The sequence below is a fragment of the Bombus fervidus genome, chromosome 9, assembly GCF_041682495.2.
Source record: "Bombus fervidus isolate BK054 chromosome 9, iyBomFerv1, whole genome shotgun sequence".
NCBI classification, from domain to species: Eukaryota; Metazoa; Arthropoda; class Insecta; order Hymenoptera; family Apidae; genus Bombus; species Bombus fervidus.
In genome coordinates, this window is record NC_091525.1 from 8,524,018 (window position 1) to 8,548,525 (window position 24,508).

At 32.8% G+C, this 24,508-nt stretch overlaps 1 protein-coding gene across 1 annotated transcript; it reads right to left on the minus strand.

Moving 5' to 3' along the window:
- Nucleotides 1-162: 162 nt before the first annotated feature.
- Nucleotides 163-11,704, minus strand: Argk1 (Arginine kinase 1). Its single transcript, XM_072011154.1, has 5 exons — nucleotides 11,267-11,704; nucleotides 9,974-10,448; nucleotides 1,351-1,711; nucleotides 645-1,019; nucleotides 163-516 (listed from the first exon to the last, which is right to left on the minus strand). The coding sequence occupies exons 2-5, from the start codon at nucleotides 10,012-10,014 to the stop codon at nucleotides 169-171; spliced, it is 1,125 nt and encodes a 374-aa protein (XP_071867255.1). The 5' UTR covers nucleotides 10,015-10,448; nucleotides 11,267-11,704; the 3' UTR covers nucleotides 163-168.
- Between the last annotated feature and the right edge of the window lie 12,804 nt (nucleotides 11,705-24,508).

Consider the following 24,508-nt stretch of genomic DNA (forward strand, 5'->3'; position numbering starts at 1 on the left):
ACGCGTTTCTTTCAGTTTATGCGGGAAACCGAATGAAGATTTCTTATAGATGTTTGAATTTCGTTTTTGTTTTCCGAAGGAAAGGAGATCCTCGATGTATCAAGAACGTCTAAAGGGCGAATAAAAGAGGGAAATGATCGCGTGGTTGGATTTCCTCTGACGCGCTGTTTAAAGTTCTTTCTCGAGCTTGATCAGCTCGGCGATTCCATCGTGCATCTCCTTCACAGCCTGATACTCGGTCAGACCGAGACGTCGTTTGTTGGAAATGTCGTAGATACCACCCTCAGCCTCGGTGTGCTCTCCGCGAGTACCACGAACCTGGAGATTGAACTTTCCAGCAATTTCTTCAAGCTTCTCCCTGTTAGCGGCCAATTTAGGTAGTTTGATGTGTACAGAGGCACGGACAGTAGTACCTAAGTTGGTAGGGCAGAAGGTCAAGAAACCAAGACGGTCGTGGTGGGAGAAAGGAAGTCGTTTTTCGATCTCGTTCACGGCGCTCACCAGACGACGGTAGACCTTCAAGAAAAAGAATGTTAATTACTTAACTTGAAAGGCTATAGACTTTTTTGTTCCTACGATCATTGATATAGTCATTAGATTGCGGATGTTTGTTTAATTATACTTCATTTAATTATTTTTTGTACCTGTCCAAGATCACCGCCCATCTGCATGGAAATGATACGAAGATGATCTTCCTCGTTGCACCAGACCAAGAAGGTCTTGGCATCGTTGTGGTAGATACCACGGCCGGTGGGCCAGAAGCGGCAAGCATTGGCAGCTTGCAAGAAGCGATCACCTTCCTTGAACAGGAAGTGGTCGTCGATCAGTTTCTGCTGAACTTCTTTGCTCATACCAGTTAGAGGATAGAAAGTTCCCTTGAGTTCACCCTCTAAGCCAGACAGAGTGCTAGAGACTTTCTCTTCCATTTCTTTGTACTGAGCTTCAGTGAGGCAGGGGTTGAATGGATAGCCTTCCAGAGAACGGCCGCATCTTACACGGGTGGAGACGATGAACTCACCCTGGGAAGATAAAGGATTAATCAATACTTTATATTTATTGAATTCTTGAGAGCAATGATTATTTTAAAAGTTGCCTAGGAATTATTCTTCTAATTTCTATGTTATAGTAATTATAGCTCTTAGAAAGAATAAATTTGAAGATAAATCTAGTTCCCTTTTTAACACCGTAATTACTACTGAATGATTATGAATTTATTATAATTATAGTTTTATAATTACTACCGAATAAAAATAAATTTGCAATAATATTTGCTATATCAATCTTAATCCTGTATGTTATAATAAATACTGTGCGTTTCATTGCATCTAGACTACAATCCTCAATACTAACAGCTGGGTCAAGGTTGCCAAGGCTATCGACGTCTCCAAAGTCTTTTGGTGGATGCTTGTCAGTCTTCTTGAAGCCACCATGGTAGTCTTCAATGATGGGATCGAAGAGGTCAGCAAAAACTGTGTAAGAATCAGCATCAGGCGCGTAGATACCGACACCAGAGTCCAGATTCTCTACACCAGACTGGATCACATCAAGGAGGGTGGATCCAAAGGAAGTCTTCTTTGTCTTCAGTTGATCGAAGACCTCTTTGGACAGATACTTCTTCAGCAGAGATTTGCTGTCAGAGCCAGCCACTTTAGAGAAGCCAGCTTCCAGTTTGTCCAAAACTGCTTGGTCAACCATATTGCTATTTTTCTTGCTATAAACAATTAAATTACACTATAAATTAAGTATTCTCCGGGAGAATATACGACATGGAAAATAATTTTTAAAACAATTTGAACATATTTTCACTGTTCTTGACTACTTTTAAAAATATAGTAGATTGAATCTAGAAACTTTTTTCAAATTAATCAATACAAGAACAAGACTGTAAGATAGTAAAATCGTGAATGCAAAATGTAAAGTATTGCAGTGGATCTACAAACAGATTTTTACACTTATAAGATAACCGTATTTTACATGAAGCAAAGGAATATCAAACAGATTAGTAGAACCAGGAGAATTAGTCTTTCCTTCTTTCCTATTCGATACATAATGTTTTTTACTTCAATGATAGATTGTAAATCAATTATAGCGTAGGTAGACGAGACTTTTGTAACAAGGTCGTTTAATTTCTTATCAGTGTATCTTATCGTGAAAAATTACGTGTTTATTTGCACGTATTATTCGTACCAGATCGTCTACGATAGTCACAACTGATAGTACAATGGAATATATTTCGAGATTTTAGAAAATCCGCTGTATCGATATGCATACATAGTATCTGCCTTGTATAAAAATTGGTTTAACAGTTGCATTTTTATGTACATATCATAAATGTAGAAGCTTTTTGAAATTGGTGATAAGCAGCAAGATAGCAGTGCAAATATTGAAATTCTTAATTGCGGTGAAACAGAATTTAACTGTGAATATTTGTGATGAAGTATACTTTTTATTTTCCTCTTTTTTTATTAAATATATGTTGCTAATTGACATTTAACAAAAATTGTATTGTCATTAATATATTTAAAATATATGAATATAATATATCTAAAAAATTCTATTATCACTAAAAAGTATTTGTATATTATACTATAATGAATGAGTATATTATACTATAATGAAAAACCACTAACACATTCCTAACATTTCATTATTTATATGAGAAGATATAATAATCTCAAGCTAATTACGTCTAATTTTCTCTTCTGGAATTAATTTAAACAAACTATTTAAATTAATAAACGTAACTTATCAAAACACGTTGTTTACTAATGTTTAAAAATTTAACGTTAAATAATGTTATAGGATAAAAAGTGCGCTAATAGACTATAAACAATTTTTATTACGATCTAATGTTCTATAAAAATTAAATATTATGGTGTACTATTGAAATAATAACGCGTTAACGCAATGTTTTATTTAATTTTTCCTTCAAGCAATTTACATCATAGAATCCTGTTCTTTTTTAACATTGCAACTACGAAAAAGATTCAATGCATTTTTCGTATCTTAATAATGATATATACATTATTTTCATTCTTTAATTTGTTAATAAAAATATTCCTTTCATACTAGTTTCACTAAACCCAATAAAAAAACAATTAATTATTAATTGAGCGCAGACATTTATGCAACTTTTACGAATATAATTAAACAAATGAAAAGGAGTAAAATGTTAGATAAAGGTGATGTACTTTGGATATTTTGTATATTTCTGCGTATTGTATATATATTCTATAAATTTTTGTATATTTAAATTTCTCATAAACACATAAAAATCCATAGTCTACATATTATCCATTCCTAAAACATCCCCCACTATTCTCATTATTTTCCTTTGAGACACCTTGTATGTTGTACATAACCCATATAACTTTTACGTAACATCACCCTCATCGTAATGCAACTTTTACAACCCTCTTGCAACTCCATGATCACAAAACAATCTCATCGACGATGACGATGCTTCAACAAATTTCCCCATACACGCTCTATATACTAATTATTGAAACCATAATTAATTACAATTTTTCTAACTATTATGAAACATCTAATGAGTAACAATAAGAAAATATAGAAAAATATAAAAGAAACATTTATTAAAAGTCAGTCGAATCCTCAAAACATATTCAAAAGTCATCAATGATAACGATGTTTCAACAAAGAATGATAGTCGGAAAGTGGCAAAGTACTCCTTCAAGCACATACAAAATTCTAGTAAGACATCGTTCTATAAGTCCTAATTGTATCATAAAAAGTATAATTACTTATGGCAAAAAAATATGAATTGGAACTTTCTGATTTCAAATGATCATAACTTGCAAATGTAAAAAAATGTAAAAGTTCAAACGCTATTTTGTAAAGAAAAGTTGATATTAATACTGTTACTTAGTAACAATAGCACGCAACAAATTAAGGTAAAACATTACAATATAAATGTTCTATGAAACATGTCTGTTATTATAACTTACTTCGAAAACAAATAGAATGTATTGAATACGAAGAATTACGTTTCATCCTTCTCTTCTTCGGATGATAGTTCTTCAATAAAATCATCGTTAACGAAAAAGTATGCAATGTGTGATGCATTGTTAGAATATTAGGTGCCTGAAGGGATATAAATTTGTCACTTTTTGGCTATTTTTCTTCTCCCATATAAGCTCTACGTGGTTATTTCAATCATAATAAATCACAAGTTTTCTAACTACCGTGAAACATCTAATAATTAACAATATGGTGATGTACAAACAATAAGGAAACGTACAAAAATATGAAAGAAAAATTTGTTAGAAGTCAACCGAATATCCTTGGTGCTACTCACCAAGTTCCAAATAGTTTAATAGTTTGTCGGGAGATGAGATTATCAAAGAGTCGAGCCAATGGTCTCACAAAGGTATCCTTTGATGCGGAGAGGGCTTTAAGGAGTTTAAACGAGCCTGACATCGAGAATTCCAATAGCAACAGCTGCCTTGTCGGATCTCATGCACTTTTCTATTGCGCTTCCTCGTGAATCGAAAGGACTCATCGTTACTCGCGTTTGTTAGGTTAGAACCGAATGAGGATAGGGCGCGTTCACGAAACATGGCGTCGATTTTATACATGAATATGGGGACGAATATGTACAAAGCATAGTTCAAGCGGTTATTAATAAAGAGAATACCATTAGCCATTAAGTGTCTGATAATTTTTATGAATTAAAACATTGAGAACGTCCACCGTTTATGAAAAACTTGAGATAATAATACGATAAATAATGACACATCGTTAAGAGATAAGATTATGACATAAGAGGATATTATATTAACAAAATGTATTTCCTTATTAATGCTGACTTATGACTGTATTGCAAGGTGTCAGATATATTGCTCGAAATAATAAAACATTTGAAATTACAATAAAGTAACTATTTTAAACTTTATTATTTTTAAAAACATAGAATTGCTCAGATTAATTATTTTGTGCAAAATTGCAAAATGTACCTATTATACGATTAGTGACGTAGGCGTGACTCGTCGTTGGTGCACATTTTGAAACACATTTTGATACACGTAATATTTCGCTCGAACTTTTCTTGATAATAATAGTGCCAGATTATATTTGGATTAAATATAAAATTCACGGGATTTTTCATCATCAGATACTGATATAAGGATAGTGATACTACTTGATATAAGAAATTCATTATCAATATACTTAATGGTATTTCAACGTTTGTTTATAAGAACCTATAAATCTCATATTAGCTGTTATGTGTATCTATGCTTGTAGAATTTTATTTGTAATCGCGATATTCTACATCTCTTAGATAATAATATGGATTAATCGCTGTACAATAATAACATTTAATCTTGAGCGATATTTTTATACAAAATAAAACAATTCTTTTAATTCTCAAATTACTCTTCTTCCGTGTCTTTATTTCACAAAAACGAAGGAATACCAACCTCGTCCAATTTCCACAACAATTATAAATAACTTCTACTTTATTTTTAAAAATTAAAAATCTCACAATCACAAGCTAAATTTTTCTTCTCTTTCAGATCATTTTCAATTATATTCGCTCATTTAAATTCACTTTCTTATTTCTGCAAAAAGTTGCAAAAAAGGGAGAAAGAGAAAATAACAATAAATTAACGGAATCCTTCTGCCTTTTTATTCGAGAACTGTGCTAAGCTGTGGTGTTTTTGTTTTTACTGTAATAGAGCAGATTCCAAGGTAAATTTAAAAAAAATAGTATTTGCAACACCATCGTTTCCCTCTGTCTTACGATTTATAAAATTAATTAATGTAGCTTCTGTTTAATGATAATTGCAGAATTTGTACTGCTGACACAAGGGTTGAAATGTAAAATAGAGAAAGTTCGAGCGAGACTGCAGATATTCGGACAGATGGTGGCTTTTTAACCGAGACGAAACACTGCTTGTGCCAACCAGCAATACGTACTCGTCCTCGACGTTCGTTTCATCCGACTCGCATATGCCCAGCGACGTGCATACGCCCATTGTCGACGATTATGCGCCGATTATGTCTCGATTATCGCCCCGGGTTATGCGTCTATTTATAAGCGACACGAACAGTTAACGGTCGATCCTCTCTTTCTCTTATGAAACCGTGCATCCGTCGACGACAGCGACTACGAGACGACGAGAAGGAAGAACTCAGCCAGACGCTAATCACAACGATGTCACTCGACGTCGACCAGGATTAGGATGACGAGATCCCATCGCGTCTCCAAAGCTTCGCCTCTCTGTTTTTCCCCCGCTATGTGAAAACAGACTCTCAGACACGAGATTTTTCTTCCCTTCCGTATTTCTTCTTCAAACGAGATTTTACGACACCGAGGATTTTATGGCGAATTAATCATTTTAGTGATTGAGAATTGAGTGACGATTTTTGTGCTTGAATCTTGTCATTTCAGTTTGAATTTTCAGTGCGGCACTCCGTGTTCTCTCATATTTTCTTCAGTGGTTTCATATTTTCTTGGTTTGATGTTCTTTATTGATATCGCTATAATTTCTATAGCTGTTTTTTTTTATCTATGTGGCAATATTGATCGACTGAAAAGCATCTGCTGTATGATGTGCGTTTTTGGTAATAAATAATAAGTGATTATTATATTTGGAAGAAGCTATCAAGATTTTTATAAAAGTGTTTCATCGTTAGGAGTAATATAAAAGTCTGATAAATCGTGAAATATAAATCTAGAGATTTGTATATTTTATATTAATTGTTTTGTTTAAATACATACGTAGAAGAAGGAGACGCTGTCCAATAAAAATTAACGATTGTTACCATAGTAATCTAATAAACCTAGATACGATTTCAATCGATCATTAATCTTCTATCGACTTAATAAAAAAAATAAAAACAATGAATGATAATGAATGATAAGATAAGGTGCTAAACAACACACATTTTAACTTATGATCTTAATCAACATTTATATACATTTATGGATATTTTAGAAAAGTGAAGAAATCTCTTTCGTAAATTGTGTTGATCAAAACATTATACACGAAAATTTTATATTATTCCATAAGCTACCGATCTACAATTCTGTTCTAAACAAATAATTTAAAAGATTAAAATATTGCACGTCTACTTTTTAAACACAGCATAATATTTAAAAAAAAAGGGAGAATTGAGAATATAAAAATGAATATTAATTTCGGTCACTAATATGAGAAATAATTATACGTTAGTAGTTAATTTATTATATCTTTATAAATACACAAAAGTAATTTTACTCTTATATTCTGAGATAGTTAACGGACAGATCCACGTTGATTAAGCCTACTCAATTAATTATAATTAATAATTACATTCTTGAAACATCTTTTTTAATAGTCTGTACACATATTTATTTATACTCTCATATATGCCAGTGGAAATGACTTGCATTCTTATGCTGTCAGATAATATCTTTACCCATACCAAGTCCAATCAATTGTTGTCTTAAGTTTCCTTGTGATATTTTACGAATACGACGGACAACAGTAAACGATAAGAATCAAATAATGATCTGACAGTATTTTTTAATTTATCTCATCACGATATCTTTATTGAAATAGATTCAAATACTTGTTATACCAATTAAACTTACACTTAATCATTACTAATTTCAACCAAAGTTTCTTATATTTATCGTGTGACTAATTAACAGAAAGAAATGTTTCTTTGCTCTAAAAAAATTGGAGATTCTTGTCCTCAACAAATAAATAGAATTTATAACAAAATCTAGTATGATTTTAACTATTATTTCAAAATAATAGAAATAATATTTTCATTAGAGCATAATTCAATCAAAAAATATTTTAAATATTACAAAGGAACGTTATCAAAGAGCTCTTTAAATTAAAGAATAAAAAATAAAATAAAAATTAAAAAGTGGGAAAAACATGTTTTAAACATTGAGTACTCTCCATTGAGTACTCTCTCTTTGTCATTGTAAATAGATGGAAAATTCGTTTTCACAAAAGAATAAATGGAATCTATAATAAAATTTATTGTTGTTTTAAATTGCTAAATATTGTATTATCATTCTGTTATTTTACAATTTAAAAAAGAATATTGTCACTAGAGCACAGTTCGTAGAAAATAATACTCTAAATTCTAAACATTAGGATATTAACAATTCCTAAAAAAATATTTTCATTAAATAAAACAGTATTCTACAAATTGCAATAAAATTTTACCACAAAGCTCTTTAATCATTCCACGTAAATCGAAAAAAGAGGGAGAATTAAAAATTGCAAAAAAAGCCTTTGAAATATTTTCCAGCGAGCATATTTCATTCGGAAAGTGTAACAATGGTAACAAAGCAGGCGAAGTGAACATAGGCCGATATATCGTGCGAAATGCAAATAAAATTTTTCAGTCGACCTGTTTCTCGTCCACGCCCCTGCGTAAGGGCAGAGGGTTAACCCTTTTGTGTGAACCAACAGGGGTAGTTCCTACCCTACTATAAACGTCGGCTACACACTCGACCAAGCTTCTTTATAAGGAACTTAAGAGAACGTTCAAACAACACATTTAATTCTGAACCAATAGAATGAAATAAAAAAAAGGTAGAAAAAAGAATTCCAATTTAATATTTCGCTAAGAAACAACACAACACTAATTAATAAAAATAAGTTTTTCTTATGATCCAATATCAAGAAAATTAATAACTATACACTAATTATAGATATAGATAAATGGAAAAGCGATTTCTAATTAATTTGATATTGGCGAATGAAACTGCTCCCTAACTCTTACAGTCTAAGATAATAGACACTAAAAGTTTTAGTCGAGAAGGATCTTTGGCCTGTACGTCAAACTTCGGAGGACATAAACTCTGTTGACGGTTCGATACTTAAAGTGTGGGAAACACGAAGGATAATGAAGTCCTGAGTAACTTGTAAGCAAGGTTTAACGATCGAGCGATGGGAACTTCGATGGTTTGCTGACGAATAGTTCGAATTAAATCTGTTTTTTTCGTAATACCGATACTACGACTTTTATACGTAAAGCTTCTGTTTTTATATGACAAGGAATATTTTAGTCTTATATCTTGTACCAATATTTTTTGAAATAATTTTGAGTTTGTTTTATATTATTATTAAATAGGAAGAATGTATTTTGTATTTATGCTTGTTGCCAATTTGTTTTTAGAGATTTTTCAAACCAGCCCTGGTTCCTTTTCATCTTGCTACTGAATAGAGAGATTGTATTCTGTTTTACATATTCTTTTTAGTTTCTATCTCTGCCTCTACTTCGTGTATTCATACTACTGAATAGATACAGCATGTTTTATTTTACCAATATTTGTAGAAGTCTTTTAAAAAGATTCTGGTTATGTTTTATAATGCTATTCAATAGATAGGATGCATTTTACTTTGACAATTCTTTTTAAAATATTTGTAACCCATTCAGTACCAAATTTTTTTTATACTCTGAGAAAAATTTGTTCTAAATAATTATTAAGAATAAAGTCGTATCTTTTTTATGTCTTTGTAAGACTGACAGAACGTATTAAAACCTTATTGAAAAACCATTCCTTGTATTAATAAAATTAAAAAAAAAGGAACAATAGAAATATCTCTTCCCAATAAGATCACAATTTTCCTATACATAATAACTACACACTTCTAGATGACTCACTCGAGTCCTCGATGCATCAATTACGAATTCCATGAATGTCTGATCTGACGTCCTGCTACGTCACTAGGCGGGCACCGAGCCAAGTGACGTCACCGATGAACCCCTAAACCGACTCACACACATAATACAGCATTCTCCCAAAAAACCTAAAAACCCCAAATAATCTGTCTTAAAATTTTTTATCCAACAACAAATACGTAACGGACCCAAAAAAATACTCATACAAATGTACACATAATTCATCATAATATATCATTCTCACAAAAGATTAAACAAATTCTAAAAGTAATCGGTCTTAAAAATTGCTCGCCATAAATATCCAAGGAATACGTACTCGTCGTTCGACGTGGTATCCTTAGAGGTACATCCGCCCATGACGACGACGACGACGACAACGATGACGACGCCCCGGCGAGAGAGACAGCGAGCGAGAAACTGACAGAGAGCGGTGAACCTCGTGTGTTCACCTCTCGATAATCGAACTTCACTTCTTCACCACGTTTCTCCTTCCCCAACGTCCTGTAGGAGGATCTTCGAGACCGGAAGTTCACGGGGGGGAACAAGAGAGGGTGTGGGTGGCGGCACACTTCCTCGACGAGGCAAGATGGACGGAAAACGAACGCGTGTTATACACGGGACACGCCACACTTGTGTATGTAGCGTGTACTTCGAAGCACTTCCGGTTGTCCTTGGCGTCGACGGGGGGTAGTCACCCCTGGCAGAGAGTCAAAGGTCCTGTGTCTTGCCGATCGTTGTCCCCTTTCACGGGATTATCCGTCGAAATATTCTTCTTCTCGCGAATAAACTTTCTAATGATGATTTAAAAAAGCCGAGAAGTCGATTGTCGGTCTCTTCCCCTCTTTCTTTTCAATTTTTATTTTCGTTAACATCACCGGGCAATTTAGTTAGAGAATTATAAATTGTAACTAGTAGTAAATGATTCACTGGAATACTGTTATATATAATGTAAATAATATTGTTGTATATATAATTATTTATATATAAATATTACTCTTTAAATGATAGGTTATTTTAATACTTCCGTCGATTTAGATTAGTGAACACATAAATTCTCTAACTGTTCTTGAACGGTGCAGTTCCGGTCACACTGGCTGACTAGCGTAGTACGGAAGGCGCTGACAGAATCGTGCACCGGCTACGGTCGATTGGAAAATTGATTATTCGCGCTGGTACGCGATCCTCGATCGTAAAGAATTCGAATTAGGATTAGAATCGGTCGTGGGAAATAAGGAACGTTTGAGAACCGGTAAGAAGGAAAAATCGGCGAATGGACGTCTGTTACTGGTAGCAATCGCGATCAATGCGTCTACACTCTATTATTATGTCTTTCCTGGTCGCGGGTGAAAATGAAAGCGGATTGCGTGTGTCCCGGGGAACCCTGACGGCCGTCAATCGATATCGAGTACGCAAACGTGAAGAAATTCTCGCGACTTCCGGTTGTAAAACTTCGCGATCCTTTTTAGGACGTATATCGTTCATATAACGCGCCAAAACATATTACAGTATAAAAATATAATAAATAGATGGTAAAATAATAATTTACTATTATGTAAGAAGATATTGAAAAGGATTAGCCAGTGCAATCGATGTATGGTCTCTTACTCACCGTCTCGAAAGAAGGAAAGAGAACAATCAGAGAGCGCGGTTCGGCGAGAAAAATCCTCGCAAAAAGAACGCCTTCTAAAAATTGGTCACAGTCGTTAGGAATGTGCGTATATGGTCGTTGTTCCTTCGAAGGTAGATAGTGTTTTTTTTACACGAGAGAAGTATCCTTTTCGCTGGTACTTTATCTCTCTGTTCGTGTGTCCTTCGAACGGTCTGTCTCCTGCGTTGTCCTGTGCGTACGTATTATATATGTGTGCGTTTTGTCGAGATGGTCGCGCGCTCACGCTTTTCTATATAATATGTATATACACGTTAAGTGTGTGCGTTTTGTAACGTATCCAATTATCGTGTCACGGAATGGAACGATAATACTTTGGGCGCGCGTCGAACTTGCGAAAAATTCTCGGCGTGTCGCGTGTGATGTGAACACTACAGTCTCTACGCTATCACTAAGCAGGAGGCATTTCTGCGTGCCGTGATCTCTCTCTGTCTCGCTCCCGCGCTATCTGTCTCGCTCACTACCTCCCTCTCCCTCACTAGCTATGTCCTTGTCTTTTCAGACTACTATTCTCTCTCTTTCTCTCTCCGCGACTCTCCGTCCCTTTCTTCCTTTCGTCCACACGAATCTCCGCTTGCCCTCTCTTTTTACTCCTGTCACTCTGTCATTACTTCGCTCCTTCTCTCCCCTTAAACGACTTTCCCCCTTTTCGCGAATTCACGCTCCTCCTCTCTCTCTTTTTCCCGCTTTTTCCCATCGGATCCACTTTTATTTTCCTCTTCTAAAGCCATCTCTGTTTTTTCCCGGTTCCACGGTGTTCCTCTGTCCCTTTTGTTCTCGCTCGCTGCATCTCTCGCTTCTCTTCGCTCATGATCGTCTGTCCTTTTTGAACCTACCACTCGTGGCGCTAGTTGTCCTCGTCTTACTCGCGACGTATTGCGCTCTCTCTTGCACGCTACTCACTTCAGGGTGGGGCACACCGGCGTCCAGCACAGAAGGATACCCGGTCGATAGCACGCACCTACACCTACACCAGCCAGCAGCCTCCCGTGTTACGTATGCGTGGAAAATCACGCATACGCGTCTAACTCATTCGTACAGACGAGAAACTATATGTGTAGACATAGAATGTGTCAGGATGGCAGTTTTCGGCCCTGCTTAAAAACGTATGACGTTCAATGTAACACCGCACTGCGTTTTAAACTTAAGTATGTTGATATTAATTCAGATGTATACAAACGTATTTGTAATATCTTCATTTTTTCTTTCTTTGGAATCTAAGTTGAGTGTGTTAATTAAATTTTTTTATTACTGTTAACTATTTTTAATACAATGCAATTTTTCCAAAGGGAAAAAATTAGGTAATTTGCAATATTTCTTCTGAAAGGTTAGTAGACATATCTCGGTTAACCTCTTTATAGGCAATGGGATTTATATACTTTTCCCATCAGCTAAAGTCAAAAGTCAATATGAAAATGTATTCCCGTTATGAAAGTGTGTTACCATAGAAAACTGAAACTGTATAAATAATCACAGAGAAATTAAGATCAAGTTTTATTAAATATTTGTTTTGTATTAAATCTTGATTTAATAAAATGTATCCAATATAGTCGATGGGAATCACACTGCCAACTTATCCCCCTATTTGCAAAGCGCCATAGAAAACGTATTAACGTAGAATACGTTTAGTATTGCTTTACTAAAATAGATATGTATTTGCTTTAATATGCTCTATCAACATTTTTGCTTTTTGAGAAAAATTTAAGTTGTGTCCACGACAGAATTACATAAATGTGTCTACACAGACAATGAATCTAGTCGATAATGTCAATCTCATTGATTTTTCTTTTTCTTTACGATTTCGAGACGCGTTTCCATGGTCTGTCTATAGCAAGCGCTACTTTCTAAATTTTTCGCGGAGATCGGGAAACGACGGAGAACCGGTGTATCTAGAAATTCTGGATCGAGCTGAGCCAGTCGAATTCAGCGAAACTTCACCCGAGAACAAAAAAAGAGGAACGACACTCGGTCACGTTTACTCGACCAATTTGCTCTCTGCATATTAATCTTTTGTAACACTTCGATTTTCGCGTAAGCACGACGTAATCGAAATTAAAAATTAAAATATCGGAAAGTTACATTAATCGCAAAGATAACTATCAGCCTGACAAAATGACGAATTCCATATTTTTATTTCTAAAGCTATTAAAATCATGTTAAGTATTTGACAAAATTAATATTATCCTTCAGCGAGGTAGAAATATTTGCCTATTTTTATCATACTACTTTAATTATAATACAGTTACAATAATCTATAATTTTTCTTTATTATTTATAAATTTATTAATATATTTCAAATGAATTCAGACATTCTCAGTAGAAAATGAAACTCAAATATACATCTATTATTTTATTAAAATAAATTGAAACATCAAAGTACAAAAATACAGTAGCGATCAAAGAATTGGTATAATTTATAAAAAGTAATAGTACCGTCCTATATAGGCTCCTAAATGCATCATATAAAATAAACAGCGAAGAATCTCCATGTATATTTTAAAGAGCAGACGAGACTATTCCCTGGAATTTAATATTCGTCTCTCGTTACATATATGAGACTCAAATTACTTTAGGCAAGTACATTATGAATGTGTGCTCGTATCACGATGAACAGAGCGACGAAAACCGATAATACAGGAGAACCTAATAAATCGTTCGACGTTTACTCGGAGCAACTTAGCAGAAGCTGATGGTAGATTATGAATGCGTGAAAAACTCATGCACGCGTATTATATCGTGTTTCGTAAAATTGCTTTCATGAAGTCATAAATACCAAGGAAAGTATAACTCGTTCAATTATTGACATAATTTTGGTATAAAGGCGTCTTCTAATTACTATATAATCTTTAAATTATCATTACAATAACAGTCAATTTAAATTTACTGTATAAATCTAATAGTACTTTCCCGATTTTAGACATATGTATTTTCTGTAATATTGTGGTAATATACTAATTTCTGCTAAACATATTTTCCAACATTCTTACAAAAAAAAAAACTTTCAGAATTTCAAAGAACTTTTCTCTAAACTCATGTCTACACTTTAATAGATCAACAAAATTCTACAATTTTATCTCGATCTACTTCCCACGATCTCTATACCTATTTCCAATTAAATAATAACTCTCAAACATATCTGAATCCCCTAACACACCATCGTTCCCATTGCAGAGGCTGTTTAATCATGATCGAAGCTGACTAACAGTGAATAAAATACCGCAACGAGGGGTCGTCCGCTAAGAGTGGAGAATCGAGTCAAGGTGCATCATCTCCCATTGCGTGCCATGTCTCTGTGCGAATACGCAATTTCACAGGGCGGAGAGGGATGCGGATTACCCACTAGTAAGTGCATGATTATCCTACGAGAGGAACACGGCCTCGTGCAATAATGGAGGTGTGAACGATCGTAAGATGTCATTTTCTTCATTCACTTGTGTAATATTATGCATGCACTGGTACCTATATGTCACAAGTGCGCGCACACATTCTACGGTGACGAGCTGGTGAATGAAAGCGGGTTAAAAAGCGCATTCACTATGAACGTGTGTACTAAATATGTACCACGAGCTTCTCTAGTGCGTATCGTGGTTACGCTGTATTGTTCGCGATCCTTGTAATTCCGTAAGAGTAAATTGGTTGGTTGTTTAAAGAGAGATAATTTTTGAAGACAAATAATGTCTTGTTTGTTAAAATAAGTTATTTGGTAATGTCAATCGTTGGGTAATATAAATTATATCGTTATATTAAATTATAAGTAGACTGCTGACTCTCTCCTTAGTTTGAGTTTGATTAATTCTTTAATGACTTTTTTACCGTGTTTTTATTTGGTAGTGTCAATCGTAGGATAATATAAATTATGTTGTTCATAGCTTCATCGGTGTTAATTACATTTGCTTATAAGTAGACTGCGAACTTTCTCTTTATTCTGACTTTGATTAATTCTCTGATGATTCTTTCACGATTCTAAGACAAACCTATTCTCAGAGTTTCACACCTATCACACGCACATTCCTGCCACGTGCAGTCAAATTTCCACAGGTATTCTCGGAACTGATCCTTATTCGTACGTGACAATCGAGCGTAAACAGCCGCTTGATTACTCGTTGTCTATTCTATTATTCTAACAACAGATAAATAATAATGGTGTTGAATCTATTTGAAATATATGAAACTAGATGATAACATAGAAAGTCGACACAATCATATTAAATGGCTAACAATGAGAATATTGTTGTCTATTTTTGGATAATTTAGAGGAAAATGAATTTTACTTCAGAGGAAAAGCTTCATTAAGAAATGTTGAATTTTGTGCCTCTGAATTCCTATTTTTATGGAAAAATAGTAAGACATTTAACGTAACGAATAAATGTATAATCTAATACAGGCAGCGATAAGAATCTGAAAATATTTTCAAACTTTTTGAAAGCCTAGCGTAGTAAAAAGTTAAGCCCGGATCTAAAGAACCTAATTTGCGCGAAGTTTGAGTCGATACAGAAGAATATCAAATATTCGAGAATTAATATAGAAAAGTAAGGAATACACGAAGATGAATTTATAAATACATCCAAAGATGAGTCCTAACGTAACAAATTAATATGAATATGAAACACCTAGCACAGAAAAATGAATATAAAATTTTGTCTATTTTCTTCGTCTTTCCTCTTGAATACACTACATGTTAAAAGTCTTCAATTAATTTTCAATACTTATATCTCTCAATACTATAACATACAAATTTCATCTCCTAAGACCTAGAATCATTGATGCAATTGAAAATACAAACTCGAATCAAACGCGATGAAAGCAAAGAGTAACGACTCGTCTTTTGGCTGCCCTTTCGAAGTTTTTTGCGCTAGCCTGAAAAGCCTGGACGAAGATGAAAGAACGACGGAGGGTGCGAACAGAAGCGCAACATGCAGCCCAGAGTAAACGTGGATACTTTGTTTTCATTGTTTCGACTTGTTGGCCGACTTGCGGCCACTTGTATCCTCGCCCTAGGCCCTGTGTAATTTTATTTTTTTCTTTTTTTAACCCGCAATCATCTCAACGGATCTTTTTGATTAATTTACTGTCAAGAGCATCAATTAAACGACGAGCAACCCTTGTGTGCCGGCCACCGAATGTTTTCTGTTCTTTTGAGACATTTCAAGGCAAATCGGACAACTGGAGAATTATCGGGGATAAGATGCATATGAATAGAAAATTTAATTAATACGGAGATAACGTAGATTTTGATATTTGAGTCGAAAGTTTTTATCCGATTGAAATTGCTTTATCTTTAAATTAAGTAATGAATTGTGTGAAAAATACAAATATTTTTATTAGCGGATTTATTATCTTTTAAGTACATGAGTAATCGAGATACTTAGTTAAATTACTTAAAAATTTGTTTAATGTAAAAGAATTTATTGGGAACTGAAGGAATTTATCTGGAAGTGTTATAAAAGGGTGTTATGGGAAAAGGCTTAAAAATATAAAAAAGTCTTATAGAAAGTATAAGATAATAAAACTAATAATAAAAATTTCCCTGCGTATCTCGAATTTTAGAAATACTATTATCTATCATTCGATAATTTTCAAAGACGATCGTCAATTTGTTGGTTACATAATGGAGCTCATAGTGAAATTTCGAGATATGGTATTGGGTGTAACGCGACACAATTCGAGGCTATTTACGGAGTACAAGTGAATCAGAAAGGACAACGATACGAAATGCGATTACGATTTGTATCGAGTTTCGAGAACGGCTCATCGTCTTAACCGATAAAACAATCGTAACACACTGTATTTCGTTATCTTGTTATAATAATCAGATAAGACGGACTTCGCAACACATGATTTCATTATTCGTTTCCCTTTCTCCGCGTTAGAAAATTATAGCCGAGGTGATAACAATCGACGGCCTTCGCGAGATAATAGAGTCTTTGGTATTTTTCCTCTGATTGATCCTACTTTTTTGAAAAACCAAGATTATGAAATTTAAATTAAATATTCCTCTCTGATAATGATTCAATAATTTATTTATATCACTTTGACTTCAAAAAGTATCTTAAAGTGACTGATATAAATTTTTAGAGCTAAAGGAAGTATCTTTCTGTTACTTAAGAAATAAATTAGAAATTCTAAAAGAATATTTTATGACTGTAAGTACAAATGAATACGAATAACAACTTGCAAATTTACTATCTTGTACAGGTAAGCAAGATAAAATTCAAAGATCGATATCTTGTAACCGATAACATTGATAAAGATATATTCTTGTAAGAAATCTGATAAGAAATTAATTTCTCCTAATCATAATCTTTGTACAGGAATTTATTCGAAAAATTGCCAGATTATAGAAGAGCTCAATTAAATGGTCCGATTAATATTTACAGAGGAATTATAATTTAATGTAACATACTACTCTTTCAGAAAATTTAATTCAGTCACTCTTTCCATTAAAGATTTCAATTATTCTCAAAGAAGCATAATTAAATTTTAACACGAGGAATTTTACCAAAAGTAAGGAACTACGTACACACACGTGAAATCTATTCGATTCCATCTAACTGAGTATCGTTTAATCTTATACACATGTAATCACTAATTATGTAGTTCTTGTCACTAATGACTTTATAATATATAAAGGACCATCTTAAAATAAATCAAATAAATAAAGAAGTAAAATCGGATCTTTAAACCGATATTGAAGAGAGGAAAAAAAAAAAAGATTGTGCAACGTGAATCATGAAAATTATGCGCGGTAAACATGACGATACTCGAGAACGTCGCTGCAACATCCTGTTACGTCATTGTCGCATTATTTGTGCCTTGAATCCGTTCAGAATATAAATTCTACCCAAGTGAATCCAGACGATCGAGATCTATGGATTGGTCGAATTGCAAAATCGCGACCGACCTTCCATAGGTGCCAAACAAAAGTAAAACAAACGTAATTCTACGAAACTGAGCTTGTTAACATCCTAAACTCAAAGATGGAAGAATCTTCTAGTGGTAGACGCTTGTAAATGGGATGTATTACGTTGAATATGGAATCTTGGAAATTATATAAATCGGATATTTTAAATAAGTGTTATGTTAATTTATTGATAGTATTTAAAAATGAATCATTTAAAATGAGAAAGCGTATTTATAAATCATAGCTTACAAGCTTTAAGACTATTTATAAATATATATAAATATATATTATAATATATAAAGGAATTTTCAATTCGAACGTTTTAAATATCCTATTCTTTTATGCAATTTTTTAGTTAATTTACAATTCTTGAGCGATTTGTACATCTCTAGATGTTGTTTCATAAATTGCTAATTACAAAAATCATGAGAAGTAATGTTAACATTTTTCAATTACTATAAACTGGAATGTATTAGTTGTAACGCTTTAAATATACTGTTTAAACGAGAATTAATAAGATTTAATAATATAAGAACTAGGAGTTACATAAGATAAAATAAATTCCATTTAGTATGGATCCTATGAAAATTTTGGAAATTAGTTTCTGTGTGTGTGTAAATACTAAAGACTAATATGTAATAAATGTGTTAAAGACTAATATGTAATAAATGAATAATATGATATATAATGGTATATATGGTATATAATGGATATATGAATTGGATAAATATTATATTTTAGAGGTTAAGAAGTTGAGAACCACTGTTAACCTATACAGACAGCTAACGCCACTTTCTCCAGGCTCCGGTTAATACGCTTTGTTGATTTACAAACTAGGAGAATTCCATGTAAGTGGAATGATACCGTTTCACCGTTCGTATTCAATTCGCGAAACCTCAAAGAAATAAGTCAGTCAAGATGACGATGAATTTAAACGATTATTTTGAGCAATTAAACTTGCAGAAATAATTGCGCAGAATTATAAGAGCAAGGAGCACCACGATCAAGATTTGTTTGCACGACTCGTTTTGTTATCAATTGACAAATTCTCATGTTTATAGCGAAACACGCAATAAATAATCTCGAGAATTATTCGAATAAATGAAAAAAATAGTTGTCTTCAAATAAACGTAATTAATAGTCTGGAGCAAATTATTTGCAAATTGCTCGATGCCTGTTAATTGTCCTAATTGACATATATGCTATATGCGTTGATGCAATGTTATCTGATCTAGTTTTCTTATAATTATTATTATTAGTACCGGTTGCTTGAAATATATAGACTAGATTTTTATTGTACGAAAGTAACACAATGAATTATCTTTATTTTTTGCTACTAGAATGTTGAGAGATAACCTGAAAATTAATTAAATTTCAATGTTATAAACGAGAAACCGTTAGCAGGTATTCGGAATTATTAATTTTCTGATTTATAAAATCTCTATTTAAAAAATTTATCTTTTACAACATAAATAAATAATTTCTTTAACATTTTTATATTTTAATAATAACAATATTTGTTTCTCCCCTTGTTAAGTATACAGGGCATAAAGTAATTTTTTAATTTTTTATAAGAAGCGCTATAGTTCACTTTCTAATAAATATTTTTTTAATATTTATTATCCTAAGTTTGTTCCGAAATTAAGCAAACTTTACATTAAATAAGTCAGACATAGTTATACTGAACGTATTTAATAAGAATAAATAATACAAAAAACCCGATGAAAAATTCATAAGGTGTTAGAAATGATCAGCTTATGTTTTCCTTCCTTCGGTTAATTACAAGTGATCGTGAATGAAAATAGAAATAATTATTCCGTGAAAAGTGAATCGGCGCGGTTTCCAGAAGCGTTCATCGTCACGGTTATAAAGTCTGACAATGAGTAATTGCACACTGGAGGTGAGTATTATGCGACAGACTTGTAGCAGAAAGTAAATATCAAGTCCATTTAAAAGGAACACGGTTTTATAAATAATATTATCGTCAAACGAGTTACGACACGGTTTTACTACGATCAAATATTTGTCCAAGATATTTTATCTGCAAATATCGCGCGATTTCAATTATCTGCCATTTGAATTTTTTCAATGACGCTACGCCATATAACTTTTCATTTAGTTCATGTTCAATCGACTTAGAACGATGAATTGATACACGATTAATTATAAAATAAAGAAGTTATAAAATAAAAATTATAAAATATAATAAGAATTATAATAAATTATAATTATAAGAAATAAAATAAAATAAGAATTATAAAATGAAGAAAAAGATTTGCAGAAAGTATTCAAATTAGTGTCAAATAATTTAAGAAGATTAATATTACTTTGTGAAATTGTTATACAAAATGCAAAGATGAGGTTCAATGATATACATAAATTAATTATGAATATATAGTTGACACGTGAAAAATTAAATGTCTGCATTATTTCTCAAAAATTTTCTTCTCTACTTGTCCTTAAAAATAAAATATTTAAAAAGTTGTACAAATGTTAAAACTACCAAAATTATCCATCACCTAATTCTAAAAAATTCTAACTTCCATTGTAACTGTACGAACTGTGGAATCTTAGACACTTTTTAAGTGCCTAATTTCTATGCAAGCATGGAGAGGAGTTCAAGTAAAATGAGAGAACCGAGTAAGGAGATATATGCCATTATAAGTGGCTAGAAAATGGATGGACATGTCATACATACAATTAGCCGGATGCCGGTCGTTCTGGTCGACTGCGTTAATTCTGGTATGGAATCGCGTAGAATTCTGCGAATTCGTCGAATATTTATCACTTTTATGATAATTGGCTTCGTATCCGCAATATTATTACGTATCTTACATTTTAGATGCACAAAATTGCACACCATTAGTTAATTTAACCTTAGTTCAACTTTTGAAGTATTTTATATAGAATAATGATGTAGAAATTTATATTTCTAATTCATAATTTTCTTTCTATGATATTTTTATATAATTTCTTTTATAAATTATATATTTTTAAGATAATCATTGAAAAATGTACGATATTTTATGGTATTCATTTCTTCGACTGGAATGCATGTCAATATCATCAAAATGGCGACTTAAGCGCCACCCTCGCAAATTTCTACCGGCTCGTTTCTGTGATTAGACAGTGTCCGGTTTCATGTCATATGAAGATAAATTGTCTACAACGTGTATCATGTGAGAACGAGAACAGTATGTGCAATAAGTTAATTATTAAGATGCAATTCAGTTTCTTCAATCGTAATGTTCAAAAATGTCATAATTAAAAATATTTGTTTAAATAAAAAAATATTAATAATGTTTTCTTTTGTATACATATTTCATCTTTTTTCTATTTAATCATCTTTACCGATGTATCGATTGTAATTATTCGACCCGCATCGATTAGTGTCGCAATCTGTCGGCAACAGCTCGAAGTTTCTTCCCCGCAGAATCAGCGCGCGCGGTAATTCAAACTACGTTAATCGATAATCTTAAAAATTTACGAATGTAAAAATATATTTTTACCAGATTTTACACATACATATCTATTTAGAAATATGTTTTTATATCTGCATAATATAACAAAATATTTAAAATCATATATTTATGTAAAAAAAAGTAGATTTAAATTAGTTATTTTTAAAATGTAAGATACTTATTTCCCTTGAAAAATTTATTAATAATCTCCCCCCTTTTTTTTGTATCTATAATAAACTTAAAATTTCAACGTGAATCAAGCTCTATTATTGGGTTGGCAACTAAGTGATTGCGGATTTTGTCATTAGGTGGTATTGGCAAAATCCGCAATCACTTAGTTGCCAACTCAATAGTTCCAACACCGATGCGGGCATTTGATATGTCAAGTCGCGCGAACTAAATATCTAAAAGGAGACGACGAGCAAACCATTCGCTGGTCACAACAAGAGTTAGCCAATTTGTATTTTTAAACTCCATGTAACTTCATCGCTGGCCTCAATTATTAGACTCGAGATTTTAACTTCTATAGGCCACGCTCATTGTCACTTCAACAGCAATTGCGCTTTAACTCTACGAGTTTTAGTCTGAATCAATCTCAACCAAGTTACTATTCATAGTTAAAAAACAAACAAATTTGTAAAATAGGAAATTATCCTAACATAAAAGTAATTAAAAAATATGAAATATTTAATTATAATAAAGTATTAGAAAATAAAAATTTACCTAAAGTTATGTTTACGAGAACTTCCATTTAAAATTATATTTTACATTATAGAAAACTATTTGAATCTATACTTTGTGTTCGAAAAAGATTATGCTAGATGCAAGCGTTAGATAACGTTCACGTGAGCCTTTTTTTATTGACACTATCTGAAGGAAGAAAATGTACGTACTTACATTTCTCTATAAGGTGAGTGTCGAGTGTCGCTTCTTTCCGCGAATCTTTCTAATCATTAATTCCAACGTAAGTTCCAGATAGTTCTAAGCGACTTGCACGTGCGTGCACGGCTAATGTCAAGGAGAAACTGAAATCTAAAGAGCCTACATGAATTATTAGGACGCGCTATAGTCAGCGACGCAAGAACCTTCGAGATCATAATTACAACGTGTCTTTAGAACAGTGCACATCAATTTTTGTGCAACAGACACGACGGAAATGACTGAAATATTTACTCCGACCAAGGTTAATCGATAATACCACATATGTATTCTTATTTCCGTGTGATAAAAATTTTCTACTTTTAATAATTGTGAACTACAATTAATTTTTAATTTATTTATCAAAGATCTATTTTGAATTAAAATAAAAATTGAAATATTAGAAATATATAATTCAAAAGAAAGGAAATGGATAAATAAAAATAAGAAAATGGATAAAGAAGAAGAAGAAGGTACAGCCCTTTATAATGAGATAGAAAGCAAAATGATTTAGTAGAATGTAAAGTAGAATGATTTAAAACATGAATATACAATGCTGGAACATCAAGATCGACTAGAGGAGATCCGGAAGCGTCTCCTCGAGAGTTCAAAGACCTTTTGAACAGAAATAATTGCACTCTAAATGAGCGTCGGAAAGCAGTCCAAGACACGTTTATTGTGATTAATAGTGGACACTGGTTAAGCACTATACTGTATTTAGTGATCATGTGAACAGAGTGTTTTACTGAAGTCAATATGTACAACGTCAAAGAAACTTACTATAATGATATAATAATAGTAAAATAATATTTTTCGAAATGGGAAGGTATATAGAAAATCATTATATCTATTATAGTTGAAGGAAACATAGTTAATTTTATCAAATCAACGTCATTCGATTAAATCTAAATTTATCTTCAACAGTTTCATTGATATTTTCTTATGCAAGTATAATAAGTCGTAAAAGGTTTCCTTTATCCGATTATACGAGGCAAAGCGTGATTTTCATTCACCGTGAAATGGTCGAGTAAAAGAGTTAAATATCACAAGAGCGCCACATGAGAAAGGAAGATAACGCAAATCGATATCGGTAATCGCTGCTGTATAGTTGATCGTGATCAACTGTGTCTATGCGATGCTAATAGCGTCGTCATTCCTCCAAACAAACCGCATCTGGTGTTAAAGAAACGAGGAACATATTCCTCGGTATTTAGAATTAAACTTAGCTTCGTGTCACTGAATTGAACAAAAGTTGAAATAATTTAAAAAATCTGAATTTCTATCATTCATAACGTAATAAGAAAAGAAAATTAGAAGATGAAGTTCTAGATCCTTTACCGTTATACAGGTCCCTCACCGCGATTTTATTAAGTTGGCGCCTATGAAACGTTTCTGCAAAATTTGAATTTGGCGGATCAATCATATCCATTAAATAAAACAATAATAAGAAAACTAATTAGTTATTGAAAAAGAATATTAATTATGTAGAAATCATTGTAATTAAAAGAAACTATGTGTGCTTACTGTTCTACATAAATGTCTGGAAAAACAACATTTCATACATATGTATATACCAATCTAATAAAAGAGAAACATTAAAAGAGTTCATTGTAATATGTACTTAAATTTACATTCACACATGCAAAAACTGCTAGCATTAATAATTATTACAGTAATTATGCTAATCGCGTTAATTATAGCATCTTCGGAGTTATTTAAAAACTCAACACGCGATCGAGCAAGAGATACAGGGTTGTACGTGTGTGTCGCAAAGAATCGATCAAAGAGAAACATCGCAGGCAGACAGGCGTGCATTCCGGTTCTGTAATTGTGTGTACACGTTCGTATATGCACGCAAACGAACGTTGCGACGCGTTCCTTGCACGCAGAGCTCCGATCGGGAGA

Bases quoted from the DNA above. Each gene is read 5' to 3' on its own strand.
- Argk1 (XM_072011154.1), bottom strand. From the start codon at position 10,014: ATGGGCGGATGTACCTCTAAGGATACCACGTCGAACGACGA. The intron at 1,020-1,350 runs GTTAGTATTGAG...TTATCTTCCCAG, and splicing joins TTGGCAACCTTGACCCAGCT to GGTGAGTTCATCGTCTCCAC. The intron at 517-644 runs GTACAAAAAATA...TTTTTCTTGAAG, and splicing joins TGGGCGGTGATCTTGGACAG to GTCTACCGTCGTCTGGTGAG.